The sequence below is a fragment of the Erithacus rubecula genome (genome assembly GCF_903797595.1).
Source record: "Erithacus rubecula genome assembly, chromosome: 21".
Taxonomy (NCBI): domain Eukaryota; kingdom Metazoa; phylum Chordata; class Aves; order Passeriformes; family Muscicapidae; genus Erithacus; species Erithacus rubecula.
This window is the reverse complement of record NC_136673.1, coordinates 1,592,630-1,607,704: the sequence shown is the minus strand read 5'-3', so window position 1 is coordinate 1,607,704 and position 15,075 is coordinate 1,592,630. Positions and strand designations below refer to the sequence as shown.

At 46.8% G+C, this 15,075-nt stretch overlaps 3 protein-coding genes across 3 annotated transcripts in view; 1 reads left to right on the top strand and 2 right to left on the bottom strand.

Annotated features, from left to right (window-relative positions):
* Positions 1 to 713: 713 nt before the first annotated feature.
* On the bottom strand, positions 714 to 3,903 carry ZBTB6 (zinc finger and BTB domain containing 6). Its single transcript, XM_079324518.1, has one exon. It carries the CDS (start codon positions 3,729 to 3,731, stop codon positions 2,448 to 2,450), a length of 1,284 nt encoding a protein of 427 aa, XP_079180644.1. The 5' UTR covers positions 3,732 to 3,903; the 3' UTR covers positions 714 to 2,447.
* Positions 3,904 to 3,995: 92 nt separating this feature from the next.
* ZBTB26 (zinc finger and BTB domain containing 26) lies at positions 3,996 to 11,699 on the bottom strand. The gene is made up of 3 exons (XM_079324517.1): positions 11,618 to 11,699; positions 11,338 to 11,400; positions 3,996 to 9,448 (listed from the first exon to the last, which is right to left on the bottom strand). The coding sequence occupies exon 3, from the start codon at positions 9,436 to 9,438 to the stop codon at positions 8,122 to 8,124; it is 1,317 nt and encodes a 438-aa protein (XP_079180643.1). The 5' UTR covers positions 9,439 to 9,448; positions 11,338 to 11,400; positions 11,618 to 11,699; the 3' UTR covers positions 3,996 to 8,121.
* Positions 11,700 to 11,717: 18 nt separating this feature from the next.
* The window catches only part of RABGAP1 (RAB GTPase activating protein 1), a 62,582-nt gene continuing 59,224 nt past the window's right edge, over positions 11,718 to 15,075 (top strand). Inside the window, exon 1 of the mRNA XM_079324493.1 lies at positions 11,718 to 11,781. The gene's annotated coding sequence lies outside the window, so the exon portion shown is untranslated. The remainder of the gene's footprint in view (positions 11,782 to 15,075) is intronic.

Sequence of the window (15,075 nt, the reverse complement as noted above, 5' to 3'; positions counted from 1 at the left end):
CCCGCGCGCGCCGCCCGCCGCGCGTGACCGCGCGGAGGGAGGGAGTTACCATAGAGACGGCGGTGCAGATGCGCCCGGCGCGCGGGCCCCGCCGCCAGGGGGAAGCGGGGCTCATAGAGACGGCGTGACAGAGCGGCGGCCGCCGCCGCTGCCGCCCCCGTGTGGCGCGCCTCGGCCAGAGCCGCCTCAGCCGTTCCTCGGTGCGCAGCGTTCGCCTCTCTGGCGTCGATTATTTATTGTCCTTTTAAATTTTAATCGGCAACTTTCGCCGCTAGTGCCGATTATTTACTGTCGTTCTAAACTGCAATTTATGACTTTATTTTTACTGGCGCCGAGGAGGAAGAGGGGATTGGAGGCCCTCAGGCCCACGTCGGTTGTCCCGGAGCCGCCTCAGGCCGGCGGGGCCCGGTGAGGTGCGGGGAGCGCTGGCGGGAGCCGCAGCCGCCTCTCCGGTCACGCAGAGATAACACATCCTTAGCCAAGGCCGCGGCGGTGCAGAGCTGTGGCTCCTGAGGGGGAAGAATTCATGGCACAAGAGGGTCAGACGGAGCCCTCTGAAGGACAGAAAACCGCGTTACTAAATGACCGCCACAGTGTTTTGTTTACATCATCTTGTTTACTCAACACAGCAAGCCAAAATACTAACTGTTAAGGTATGCACAGAATTATTAACTGTGATCAGAAAAAACGAGATGTATTTCTGACACAATGGCTTGTTTGCATTTCATTTATTGTGTTATGACAGGGCATGGTTACATGTAGGGATGGGGAGAGGAAACACCTCTAACGTGAACATGTGCACGAGACCAGGGTTTGTCCACAAAGCTTACTGAGACACTCAGCCACTGAACAGAACATGCTGGTGGGCTGTCACACAACACAACTCCCTCTCATGTTTACATGCACGACCAAAATAATTCAGAACCTGCTCCCAGAGAGGATACACTTCAAAAGATCATTTTGTTTCCCCTTTGGCACTCAGGGAAGTGCTCATGAGGGAAATACCCGTGCATACACCTGACCATGCCTGTAACAAGTAGGAACAGGAAAGTGCAGGGTAGACCTTGTACACACCCAACCCCCTCAGGTAGCTGATCAATAAAACCCCAAATGGGCTGGTGTACTCACAAGAAAAGAAAGTGAACTGACATTACAAACTATTGTCTTAGATTTTAGAGCCAGCCAGATTCTGAAGCATTTGAGCCAGACTTCTGGACTCAGAGCAAGAACTTCAAACAGCACTTCTGAAACTGGAAGGAAAGTGTGATATAGACAGAAGTAAGAGCTACTGATTTTTGCTAGTTGTAAGTACCATTATATCATATTATTAACTGAAATTACTCTTTATTCAAATCACATTAAGTGGAAGAAACATGTACCAGCCAGAGAAACAGACTGCATCATAGGAGCTCAATGCTCTTGATGAAACGAAAATAACCTTTGACAAAGCACAAACACAGTTCTGCAAACACACATTGTTACTGTGTTACCGTGGCACAGAATCAGGGTATGAGACCTCTATGTCTAAACCATTGCTAGTCAGACAGAAATGCCTGTGTTTCAAAATTAGCATTGAAACTGTGATTACCCAACAGCACACAGCTGAATTTCACACGAGTGCATATAGCTAAGATCTGCAAAAAAAATGAAGGCAAATGTTATGATGCAACAATCAGGACTAAACTTATCAAATTATAACATTGGTATGACAGCAAAAAACCCCACTATTAGAAGATAGAAGTTTATAAAAATTCAGAACTTGATAAAACTAAAAGCAAGTCCTTTTCATGGGACTATCCAGTTACAAATAAACTCCAAGGCAGTAATGTTTGTTTCTTTCTCTTTTACAAATTCTCTGTTTGCAAGAGACAGTTTGAAAGGTTCCTTGATTAGTTTTTGTTTGTTGTGTGTCCTTAAACCTCACAAACTTGAGTATAAAAGCACACCGTTTTTCTGTTGGAAGCAAAGTTTGGGCAAGGAAGGAGATGACTTCACCATGAATGATCCAGGAATTGGATGGGAACAACTGACTTGCTGAATAAATACAAACACTCCCTTCCCTCAGCTGTTGTCACCAACACCTTGGCTCAGGCTTCAGCTTATTGCAGTATCAGTAATAGTCTGAAAGTCAGCAGTGCCTGCCCTTAAAACAAGAAAAATAAAACATCATTGAGGGATCGGGATATGCTCAGTATAATAGAAGAGAAGCATGGATGAATTTCCTGTATTTTGCAGTTTACTTTCAACTAGGAAAGAACTTTTTTCACTGACAGCAATAGCAACCTTAACACAGCAGGCAGGTTTCCTGCTCCAAGGCTTGTCTTGGATCACCAAGCCACCTGTTTGTGCTTCTCTCCTTTAGACAGGGATCAGGAACTGGAGTTGCATCTAGAATTTCACTAGCCAGGAGCTTTTTTGTGGAGTCTGACTCCACAATCGCCCAGCTATCAATCATAGTCAATTTTAACTTTTGTAATAGTGTTCAGGTTTGGCTTTTCGCTGCTGCTCCTTCCATGAACAGAAGTCAAATGCTTTTTAAGAGCAGACTTGTGTTTGAAGTCCATGTCGCAGCAGTGGCACTTGTAGGGCCTGTCCCCGCTGTGGATGTTGAGGTGATCCTGGAGGGTGCTCTTGGCTGTAAAGGTCTTCAAGCACACCATGCACTGGAAGGGCCGGATCCCCATGTGCCCTCGGATGTGCCTGTTGAGATTCTTTTTTTGCGTGAACGTTTTGCCACATTGCAAACACAGGAAGAGTTTGTGCATTTTCAGATGTCTGAGATAGTTCTCGAGGTGCAGGAAGCCCCTCGGACACTTTGGACACTGGTGCCGCCATGAGCTGCCAGAATCCTCCAGGCTCTGGAACCCGTTCACCCCACTGGAAGTTCCTTCTGGATTGTCACCGACAAAAGCCTGAAAGTGATTTCCTGACATTTCTGTATTCCTGCTTTCAACTGTAGAGTTTATCAAGGAGTGCTGGGTTTCTGGGAAATATAAATTTGTTTTAGAAGAAGTGCAAGGCTGAGGAAAATGTTCATTTTCTACGTTTGCCACATTCATGGAATCCATTCTGAAGATGCAGATTTCATCATCCTTATATCCGATTTCCACTGTTGATATTTCTGGGGATTTTGTGTCCTTCCTTTCCGACTCCAAGCTCTGTGCTTCAGGATGTGGGCCCTCCCCCTCCTCCTGTTTCACGGGGTATTCTTCATTCTCTGGGCTGTCTTCAGAGATCTCGATTATTTCACAATCTTTATCTAAAACCTCATCCCCGCTCCTTAGTTCAGCATCTGAGGAGTGGCACCCCTCAGCGGCCTGGGTACCGCTCTCCATGGAAGCATCGATCTCCAAGTACTTGGACAAAGCCTCGGTGCACTTCTCCACGATGTGAACCATCTGCAAGTAACTCGCGGCCGTCAGGTACTTAAGCAGCTCCTTTCTCTTGACTTCCAGCGCGCCCGTGTAGCAGGACAGCAGCAGCTTCCTGCCCACCTCGGCGCTCTGCAGGATGGTGATCCGTACCTGCCTGGACTGGTTGAGCAGGAACTGATCCCGCATGAAGGTGGAGCAGGCGGCGAAGATCACCTTGTGCCCCTGGAACTCGGTGTCGTTGATATAGATGGACACGTCGCAGAAGAGGTTCTGCTGCCGCAGGAGGTTCATCTTTTGCAGCACGGCATCGCCCTGCTGCTCGAACTGGAAGTGCAGCACCTCCGAGTCCGCCGCCATGGCGGGACCCGCGGGCACCGCCGGAAAGTCTCTCCGGGCGCAGCTCCCCCGCCTCCGCCGGCCGGACCCGCTGTCCCGGGGCTCCCGGACCGCCCGCCGCCCGCCGCGATCCCGCTCCGGCCCGCTCGCTGCCCGGCCGCTCCCCGCCGCCGGTGCCGCTCCGCCGCCGGTGCCGCAGCGCCCCGGAACCGCTTCCCCGCCCGCCCCTTCCGCCCGCCCGCCCCCGGCGCGCCGCGACCGCGCTGGAAATGAGAGGCGGCGGCAGACAGAGTTAGCAGCACGTTTATTAGAAGACTTGGCACTGCTACAGCGGCTGCCGCTGGGGGAAACCGCACCGGCACCGGGGCGCGCCTCGCCCACCGTTCGGTAGAGGTAGCGACGTGTCCGCCCCCGTAAGGCATCCCGGGGAGCGGCTACCGGGGCTCCTCCTCGCCATCAGCCGGGACGCGCCGGGGACACGGCGAACCGCCGCCCCGAAGAGCTGCTGGCTTCTTCACGGCCACGGGCCATTGCCCGGCAGCCGCCGACCCGCCTGCTTTGGTTATCACACGTAGTGTAAGACTTTTGCCCAGTCAGTGAAGAGGTAGCTAATGCTCAGTCCATCGATTATACAATCTCAAAGGAAAGGCGTCCGTCCGGCCTTCTCACCCCTTACCAAGTCGGGAGGCACCACCGTGTTCCCCCTCTTTGTTTTTAAAAATTAACATTTAACGTGACATTATAGAGTTCTCTCGACAGTTTCAGTTTGTATCACATTTTGACTCTCCCTCCTTTTATTCCTCCCAGTGACTCGAAAACCATAATCAGCCCCACACAATTAATTTCTACGTTATTTCAACAAAAGTTCAGCGGCAGCTAAGTTTTGCCAGAAAGCTAGGGGAGAGAAAGACTGACACTTCAAATTCATCAGTTACTAACTTGCAAAACATGTCTTCTAAAAGAAAAATAAATTAAGGAAAGACTCATCCCTGATCTATGCAGGAGGCTGTGCAGTTGCAGCATGTGCTGCAGGAACACATGCTGCACAAGCTACCATCACTCAGAAGTGGTGAGCCCAAACCTCTGGCAAACCTAAATTCTAAAAATTCCTTCTTCTATATAACATAAATAAATAAAATGCCAACATTAAAAAAATTCCTAATATATTGAGGAGTTATTAAAATACTTTTGTAATAGACTTCAGTTATTTTTAGGATATGCAGGAAGTTGTACAGCACATTAAATTGTGAGACTATCCACTTACCAGCAAATGGTATTCTACACAGTAACACACAGATTATGATAACTGCCATAGTCCTCATCTGAATATGCAGCATCAGTAGCAACAACCAATGGATCTAATCTTTCACTACTCGGGACATTGCAATGAAGACAACATTTTACATACATGGACAATTAAGTTCATCTTATTATAAATTGAGCTGCCTCTCCATATTCCATTTATCATAATTCTCACTCCATTTTAATCTGTAATTCAGAGAAGCAGCATTAGCCAGATTTTGCTTTTCTAATACCTCTTCTATATTCTTCACTTGCCTTTCCATATAGGGGCAAATTTTAGATGAACTCTACCACCAGCACACTTTACATCAGTGTATTGCCCTCAGAGCTCCAGTGTTTCTGGAGTCACGCAGCCATTTCCTGCATAAATCTTTTGGTCTGCACCCTTTTGCCAGGCCAAAAGCACAGACATTAGTAAAAGTCAGTTTTCATCCAACAGATGTGTCCATTTTCAGTGAAGAAAGTTTTCTGCATTTCTGCTTTTTCCTATTTATTTGTGCCGTGCTCTTGCCAAACGACCACAGCAGCCTTTAATTGAGCAGCCCAGCAGTCTTGGCCTTCTCAGACGTCCAAATCACCACAGCACAGGGTGGACAGAAACACCTACATATCTTGACCAAATGATTTTTTCTGTTTCTTAGGAAACCCCTTGTCTCTGTATCAGCTTCAAGTCACCCACAGCTACTTCAACAAGCTGGATTCTCCTTACAGTAACATTACAGCTTCATAACTCCACAAAACCCAAAACTTTCCAGATAGACAAAGCTTTCAATACTGTCCATTTTGCCGCCATGTTTCCTAGCATTTGTGCAGTTTTACTCCTTTCTGTGGCAGAAGACCATTTTCTTTTTTGTGTCCATATTCATATTGCCTTGGATTGTTCACTAGTACCTTACAGCACGTTGACCTGGCTCTGTAAGCTCTTGTTCTCCATGTCTGTCTTCATTTTGACACAGCACTATAACTTATTTCCATTTAGTGAATAATAGATTATCAACATGTTTGAACAATACAGAAGATTCTGCCTGAAAACAAGTGTCAAACAAGAATGCAAGTGTCAGATGCAATTGTCACGATCAAATTTAGTTCAAAACAACTCTTAAAGTGGGTGGCTTCAAGAGGGAAAACAGTTCTTCCCATGCAAACCTATCTTCTACCCCAGCAACCTGAACAATAATTAAAAAAGTTTCAAATAGTTAGACTTTAGGCCTAAATATATTTGCTACAACTTGAAAGATGAATGCCCTGATGTAATTCAAATTGCTTACTTCATAGCTGTCCATGTAAGAGTTCATGTAACAGTCAAGTACAGTAGTTCAAGAACTCAATTGCAAAAACTGATTCACAGAATCACCTTCTTTTTCTGCTTCAAAGTACGTGGATTTCTGAAAACGTCCTGCAACATTAACGTGTTCTAACGTCCATCAGCGTAATGTCTGCGTAAGGAAATCCTGACTTCTACACACACAGAACCAAAGAGCAAGACCAACTTTTGATAATGACACACACAACGCTTTTTGCTCTAACACACCTTTGGTCATACCTGTTCAACATTTTTAACCATACAATAGCAGCCTTTCACCCCCAGCCCTCACTCAAACACACCAACAGTACTACATTTAGGTAGGAAGCATAATCTCAGCCTCACGGCAAACCTTGTGGAAAAGAGCTGCATTGGAAGAAATCCTTATTCCAAACACAACCAGCAGTTCTCTGCCGAGGATCAGCCATTGGACTATTAGTCTATGCTACACTTCAGTACTAAGAGTGCTGATCTACTGGGAATGGTGTGCCTCACATAAATGAATTCTTTCAGCCTGCCTGGGATGCGGATAATTCCACAGCACTTTTGAGAAGCAGCATGGTATAATCCCAGAATCCCAATTAACATGCCATTCCCGCTACATCTGATGTTTAAGGCTGTATGCAAGAGGTATTGCTGAGTACAGTCAATAGCTGATATATTAACCTATAGAAATTGTGCTACCTATACCTCATCCTAGGATCTGTAAAACACTAATGGTCACTTCAAAAAAGTTCAAGAAATCAAAAAACTTTATGTTAAGTTCTTATAGCACGTATTTCTGTTTAAAGTTAAGTGACATGTGGCCCTTATTAGACATCAAGGAGAGACATACAAGAACTAAGGGGGAAAAAAACAAAAAAAAAATTATGGAGTTGTTACACATTGCAGCTTTAAAAATATTCTTTTCACAGTGTCAGCAGTATTTTCCACTCCAGCTTTGCTCTAAACCCAACAACTGTTGTGGTTTGTGATGCAAAACTTACGGAAGATGGAGAATAACTTTTAGCTTTGAAGTATTTAGCCTGTCTCAGTACATGCACTGGTAAGTGCCCTTTAAAAATCCCAGGTATGCCAGGGTAAGAACGGGTCACATTTGCACTCCAGGCACCAGCCTCTCACATTCCAGAGCTGCAATTTATCCTCAGTTTGAACAGCTCTAAGCAATGATCAGCTAACCCTGCCAAATCATTTAGGGTTTCATCTTTTCATAATGCATGTTGAGGTTAAAAACCCTGAGAGTTTTTAAGAGAGCACTGATTGGCAGCAGAAGTTCCTTGAAATAAGTTTAGAAAGGGCAAAAAAAGTGACACAAAAATACTTCATTTCAACTGCAGGAGTCTAGGGATAAGGTAATTTTAAGAGGTAAGTTTAAATTTAAGTATATGGAGTGTTTTCAGTTATCCAGTGCTTTTTAAAAAAAAATACCGGGTTATCTCACACACTTGTCCTCTGCTTTCCTCCATCTGCCCAGACACAGAGAGGCCTCTAACTGCACAGCAGATGGTTTACTTGCAGCCCACAGCAACAGTCTTTCAAAAGGTGTTAGTCTTGAGTCTCCTAATCAGAGAGAAATGAAATAATTAACCCCTTAATCCACAGTAGAGACATAGACAGAAACCTGAAGGAGGATTGCTATTCACAGAAAATATCAAGTAAGACTAACAGCGATGGCTGAAGACCTGCCAGGTTTTGCAATCCAACCATCTGTAGCCTTTTGGGGCACACCACTAGTTTAGGGAAGAAGGCAAACCAGCGGTTTGCTCCTCTCAGTCATGATCCCTACAAAGGGCGAGCTTTAATTGCTTAATTGACGCAGGTACTATCATTTCTTAAACTGAGCACAGCCTGAGGCAGCTTCCCTGCATCCAGTACCTGGCTGGCATCAGCCTGCTGACAGACCTTACTGTCTGTAGCAGCGCTACACGTGAATGAATCGAAGTCCACCGTTATGTCTTGCACGTTTCTTTCATTGGCATTGTCAAAGCTATTTTTACCGTGCAGCTGTTTAAGGTGTTTCCTCAGAACGGGCTTATGCGCAAAGACCATGTCACAGTAGTTACACTTGTGGGGCTTGTCCCCACTGTGCAGGTTGAGGTGGTCCTGTAAGGAACATTTCTGAGAGAACGTTTTCCCACAGATCTTACATTGGAATGGTTTGATGCCTGCGTGCACTCTCATGTGCCGGTGCAGATTGCCCTTCTGAGTGAACGTCTTGCCACAGAGCAGACACATAAATAGTTTATGCATCTTTAAGTGGTTAGCATAGTTTTCCAGATGCCGAAATACTCTTGTGCACTTTGGACACTGATGGTGCCACTGGAGGCCTTTGTCTATCCCTCGGTTGTTAGGCCCAAACATATCTTTGGAGGCCAGAATGATGTTATCGCTGCCGGCATACGACAGGGCGTAGTTGTGGAGGTGGTTTTGCTCTATTTCACTTGCTCTGTTCTCAACAGTGGAGTTGATAAGAAAGTGTTGAGGCTCTGATGAATGCAGTGCAGTTTGTTCAGAAGAAATAAACTGGTTCTGATCCTTCTTATTCCTAACTTCTGTTACCTCTCCAATGGACTCCACCTTGATGATCTGAATATCACTATCCTCCATGTCCATGCTGTCTTCTGAAGGTTGAATACAAGGCGAGTCTTGCTGCAGAGAGTCATCATCCCCCTGATGCTCCTTCAGCTCCGAAGAGTCACTTTGCTGTTCGCACTCTTTGCTCTCCAGAGGCTGCTTGGGTTTGATGAACTTCCACAGGGCCTGAGTGCAGCGTTCCACGATGTGGCTCATCTGCAGAAAGCTCGCAGCAGTCAGGTAGTTCACCAGCTCCATTTCAGGGAACTCCAGAGTGCCACTGTAGCAGGAGAGAAGCAGCTGCCTCCCCACTTCCGAACTCTGCAGGATTGAGATTTTTACATCTCTGGAGTCGTTCAGTAAGAATTGATCTCTTAAAAAAGGAGAGCCAGCAGCAAAGACAATTTTATGCCCATGAACTTCAACATCATCTATATGGACCACGACATCACAAAATTTGTTTTCTTCCCTCAATTTGTTCATTTTCTGTAACATTGAATCTCCATAGTTGTCAAACTTGAAATGAAGAATATCTGATCTTTCTGACATTTTGGCACACCTAAGGAAAAGCAGCAGAAACAAAACAAGCAATGAGTACTTTTTGTTTCCTAAGAGCAGGTTAGAAAAAATTAAGGAAATAATATAAAGTGGGTGTTTATCAGCTGTTATGCTTTTTATCCTAGGTACACATCGAAGTCCATTACAAGAAAAAACAAATTCAAGTTTACATCTCACATTACAATAACTTTTACCTTTTTTAATGTAATGAAGCCTGAATATTAACTAGAGGTGCTATGACAGGAATTCTCCTAAAGCAATATCCTAAAGAGTTAGGATGTAGAGGGAAACTGTATTTTTAGCAAGCTATGGGTTTTGCAGCACTGTGTTTAATGCATTAGATTGTCGTTCAAGTTTTTCTGCAAGAGTTGGTTTGCTGCGTGTTGTTTTGGCTTTTCCTAAGATTACAGAAAAAAGATCTTCACAATGGCCTCCACTAAGCTCCCTGTTTTGAAGACTTGGTGAATACAGGAAGCCTTGCTCCTTCTCTTGTTCTTTGGAAGATCACTTCTCTAGGGAGTTTGTTCTTGTTTTGATATAACTTGGAATGAAGAACAGTGGATGTTCCATAAGCCAAGTACCATTCTTTTATCTTTCAACTGTTGCTTTAAGAATTTATAAGACTACACTGATTTCTGCATGACACACTGCTCACACAATCCTGCCAAAGCACAGGGATTGCAGGAAGTGAAGAAATAACAGGAGACTAAATGATGCAAGATTTGGTTAGATAAAATTACAAAACAAAGCAAAACTTACACCTCCCAACTATTACAAACACCACATAAAGCTCGAAAGGAAGCTTTGAAGTGTATAGATAAAAGCAGATACTGCTCTCTTGGGGCATGAAGTGTCAGCTGGGTGTACACACAGGAATGGCATTGTGCCCAGTGAAATGAATGAACACACAAGACAACTGTTTAAAGAATATTTTTGGAAGCATCTGTCAATAATCAGGGTTTTTTTTGAGTTTGCAGCTCAGACAGCATTTGGAAACATGACCTGCTCATTGATCACACCCATCAAGTGTACCTTCCAGTGTATAGCATGCAAAAATTAGGGAAGGATTTCAGAAGACTTCAAAAAACAGAGAGCAGGGAAAGTTTGGAAGCAGGAGGGCATCGTTCTGCAGTGCAGCCAGTTCTGCTGAATTGCAGAACCCAGTCTTTCAGTCACCTTCAGCACTGCCTGATTGACCCTGTTTCTAGGGCTGAAAGCTTAATTTTAAGAGGCAACAGCCTTTGGCAAAAATAAACCACAGGAGCAGATCATCCTGATGTATCTTCAGAGAATTTTAGGCATTATCAAACTGCTTCTTCTGGTGTTTTCTCTGGACAGTGAAGAGCAAGTCCAGTTGTGAGTCTGTTTTTTCGACCTTGGAAATTCATACAATATGAATGCAGTTAAAGCACCCACGCTAAAGTTAAATTGTGCTGTTAACCACAGCTGTTCCGGCCATTCAGCCTATCTCTGGCAGACTACAAGAGCCACATCGAGAGAAACTGCAGACCGAAAAGTTGTGATTTGCCTTGGCGCACGTTCAGTTTCAACTACTACTGATCTCCAAGAGAAAAGAGCATCAAATGAATCCCAAGCCCGCTGTCTCGGGAGGATAGCAGACCAAGGCAAGCTGCCGCTGGCTGTGCAGGGCTCCCCGCTGGAAACACGTGCTTCCTCGGCCTTTACCGACCGCGGATCGCCCCGGCCCCTCACATCTACCTCCCGGGGTCCGGGAAATGAATATTCCAGCACAGCTCAGCCGGGAGCCCGCGCAGCATCCCAAAACAATGTGAGGGCGATGCCCTTTGCGAGAGCGGGGGAAGCCGCTGTCCGCGCCAGGCCCGGGAGGGAGGGAGGGAGGGAGGGATGGAGGAGGCAAGGGGCGCGTACCTGTAGCGTCGGGCCGCGTCCCCGCGCTGGCACCCGCGGCCGCTCCTGCCTCCGGCTACGGACCTAGAGAGGGGAGGAGACCCGCCGTGAGCCGCCGCCCCGGCGCCGGGCCGGGCCCGGCCGCCCGCCGCTCCCCCCGGGCGGCCCCGAGCCCCGCCGCGGCCCCGGCCGGGCCGGGCCGCCCTCCGAGCGCGGCCCGCGGGGGCAGCGGGAGCCGCGGGCCGCTCCGCGCCGCGCTCCGGGGCCGCCGCCCGTGCCCCGCCGGCCCGCCGGGACCTACAGGCGCCACCGCAGCCCAGCACCGCGACTCGGAACCGCATTGTCCGCCCGCCGGAAGAGCCGCGCCCGGAAGGACCGGCGGGGCCGCCCCTCCGCCCGGTCACGTGGGGCGGCGGCGGCCCAGGCCCGGCACCGGGAGCGGCGGCGGCGGCGGCGCAGGCCGGGGTAGGTGCGGCTCGCGCTGCCGGGGGGCGCGTCCGCCCCGTCCCCGCTGCGCCCCGCGGCGCTGCCCCGCCGCCGCTCCCTCCCGCTCTGCGGCATCAGGGGGCTGTCCTGCGCTCCGCTGCCGCCGGGTCCCTCCCTCGCCCCCGGGGCCGTGTCTGCCACCCGGCGCGGAGCCTCCCCGTACCCTCTGCCCGCGAGGCCCGCGAGGCCGCCCCGGGTCCCGCAAGGCCGGGCCGAGTCCTGGGGCAGGCGGGGGGCGCCGGGCCGGGCCCGTCCTCCCCAGCTTCGGGTGTAGGGGACAGGCACGACCCGCCTCGCACCGCCTCAGTGTCCCCGGGACCCCCCGAGCCGCCGCCTTTGCCCCCGCGTCCCATCCCGGGCGGCGCGGGGCAGGCGGAGGGACCGGCCGGCACCCGCTGTCCCCTCCGTGTCGCGAGGTGTCGGTTGTTGCTGTCGTTTCCAGGTGGATCCCAAAGTGTGGCATTTCGTTGCGTGCGGGCGCCTTTATTTGCTTCGTGTACCGTAATCTCCGTGGGATTTTTTGCGGGTTTTGTCCTTCTTGTTGTCAAGGAAATGTTTCTTTCAGTTAAATCGTCCCGAGTAGATAATTTTTAAGGACTGGTTGTGTCAGTTAGGGGTGAAATTAAGTATGAACAGATTGTGCTAAGTTGATTTAAAAGCACTTATCAGCAAAAATTAAGTGGAAATCGAACTGCTGGAAGTAAACCTGGTTGTTTATGTAGATTTGCCTAATCACTTTGGGGGAGAGAAGAAGTAAAAAAAGTGTTTTGGAGAGAAGGAAAAGATCATGTGAGAGGTTTGTAGAGGAAAAGGATTGTGTTTATTTCTTGAATACAAGGTGGAGAACAAATAGGGCATACGGGTATGGCTTGATCTGTATTCCCATTTTGTTTTACTTACAGATTTTGTTAAAGCCCAGCTCAATAGGATGCCCAAGACATTTGGCTACTTAATGTTATTACAGGAATTGCCCATTGCTGATTGACTTGCAGAAATACTGTATTCTTATTAAAGGCCTCTGCTTAAAAGGTCAAGGCCTGAGCAAACTTACTTCTGTGTACACAGTAAACAAATTAACAAATGGAGCTTGGCATAGGGGTTTTTTTCCAATTTCCAGCCTTAAGTGCAGACAGTGTTTAGTAGCACACATCAAATGTAACTCTTATTTTCCCGGTTCTTCCGTAGCGTATTTTTAAAGTGCTCTGGTTGTGTGGTGAGCGTAGCTCCCTCTTTGTGTTTGAATCCTTATGAGAGAGGAGCTCCAGCAGTACATAGAGCATCATCCCCAGAGTTTGTTTGGCTGCACTGTCCCAGCCTGTGCTGTGTCCTGTCCAGCTCAGCTGCACAGCACAGGGATGGGGCTGGTGCTGGGGGAGTGTCAGCTGTGGCGTGGGGATGAACCAACTGTTCATAGTTAATTCATTCCAGCAGCATTCCTGTGCTGGGCTGGCTAAGGCAGTGTCAGCATTTCTTTTATAAACTGCAGTTTCCCAGGACGGGCTGCTTGTTTCTGGGATGGGGAATTTACTGATTACAAGAGCCTAAAATTAGAGTTTTGTTCTCTGAGCAGATAGCTATTGCCAACATCATTTTGCTTTCAATCCAGGTTTGAGCTATCAACCTGTTAAGGATTGTTAACAAAGATTGCATTAGCTTAATTCATGTGTTTTGTCTGATGCCTGGTTTTACATGGTGTCTCATGATTCACTCCTCTTCCTGAGGTCTGTGAGGAGAGGGGTGGAATTAGAGGCACCGTTATCTCCAAGTAAGAATATCTTCTTTCTTTCTGGCTCTTGAAATTAGTGGGAACATCTGTGGCTGTCAATGTGTTGTAAAATGAACAGAAAAGTTAGACTTGTAGTTGTTATTTTTTGTTAATTACTCTTTAGTCATCCTAAATCTGTATTTTCACATGCAGTATTCCTCTGGCTTTCCTGCTTCATTTTGAGTGCCAAGGACTTCTTGTTGCATTTGAGAGTATGTGTTGCACAGGGAAGGTGGGTAAAGATCAGACATGATTAAGCAGACTAATCATGTGATACATGAGAAGAAAAAAGATTGCTGCTGATTGCTTGTTTGGTGTTTGTTGTGGGTTTTTTTCCAGAGCTGTGGTAAAACATGGGCATTGACCTGGAGCATTTTCCAGGCTTTTTTTTCAGGCTTGCAATGTATTTTAAAACAACAAATGTGCACTAGGTAGAAAAACCCACAGCTGTCCAAGGCTGTAGGAGCTCAGAGTCTTACAGAATGCTGGGTTCTTTGTCATAACACAGCTTTGCAAACTGCACTGTAAAGCCTCTGAACCCTGCCACAAATTCCACTGTTCACCCACACTAAGATGCTAATGATGAACACTTGGAAAGCAGCTTTGTATCTTTAAATTGAACCATACTGACTTTGTTGTTAAGCTGTGCACAGAGCCAGAGGAATAGAAACAGAAAATACATTATATTTAGGTATTTCAGCCACCTCAGTGTCTTTTCTGTATGTCACCTACTTGTTTTCCATGTTTTTTAATACCATACTTAGTGCTTTCATATTTTGGAGGATAGAGGATATAAATTTGTTTTGCATGCCAAGCTTTCTAACTTTGCTTTTTAAGGCAAATGAATTGCTGTTCTTCAGTAATTTATTTAATATTGCTATATTGTTCTTTATCTTGTGCATTCTGCATCAGATATATTGGAACTTTGTGGAATCACTTTAGGAACTGCAGCTAAGTTACAAAAGCTGGGAAAGATAAGAATGGGGAAAAAGTCTCTTTTTCTCTCTGGTTTGCTCACCTGTTCTCATGCTTATTCTGTTTTCTGCCCTGGAAACCCAGAACTTATTTTTGTATTTTATTTCCCTGTAAATTCCTTGCTAGGATGGTACATCTGCTGTTGACTCTCAGGTTGAAGAAGTTCATGCCTGGTGTATTGATTTTTTCATTCACAGCTGTCTTTTTGTGTGGTTATGGATGTTGTAAGCACCAGAAAATGGGTATTCCTTGGGAATGGAGTGAGAGCTGCCATAGTTAAAAATGCCTTGCTTCACTTGTTGCATGTGTTTCAAGGTGGTGTTCAAGCCTCAGCCTCTTCCCATAATGTAAAATTGAAGGTTTTCTGTTTTTTTTTTGTTTTTTTTTTTTCTGACACTGGCTTTCTGAGGAACATCAAAACTTAAGCTCTGTGCTTGGCTGAGGTCTTTGGTCCTAAACTGGGAGAGCAGAAAGCTTTGGATCTGAGACCAGTTGCAGGTATTGCTAAAGAGCACTGTCACTGCTGCTGTTTG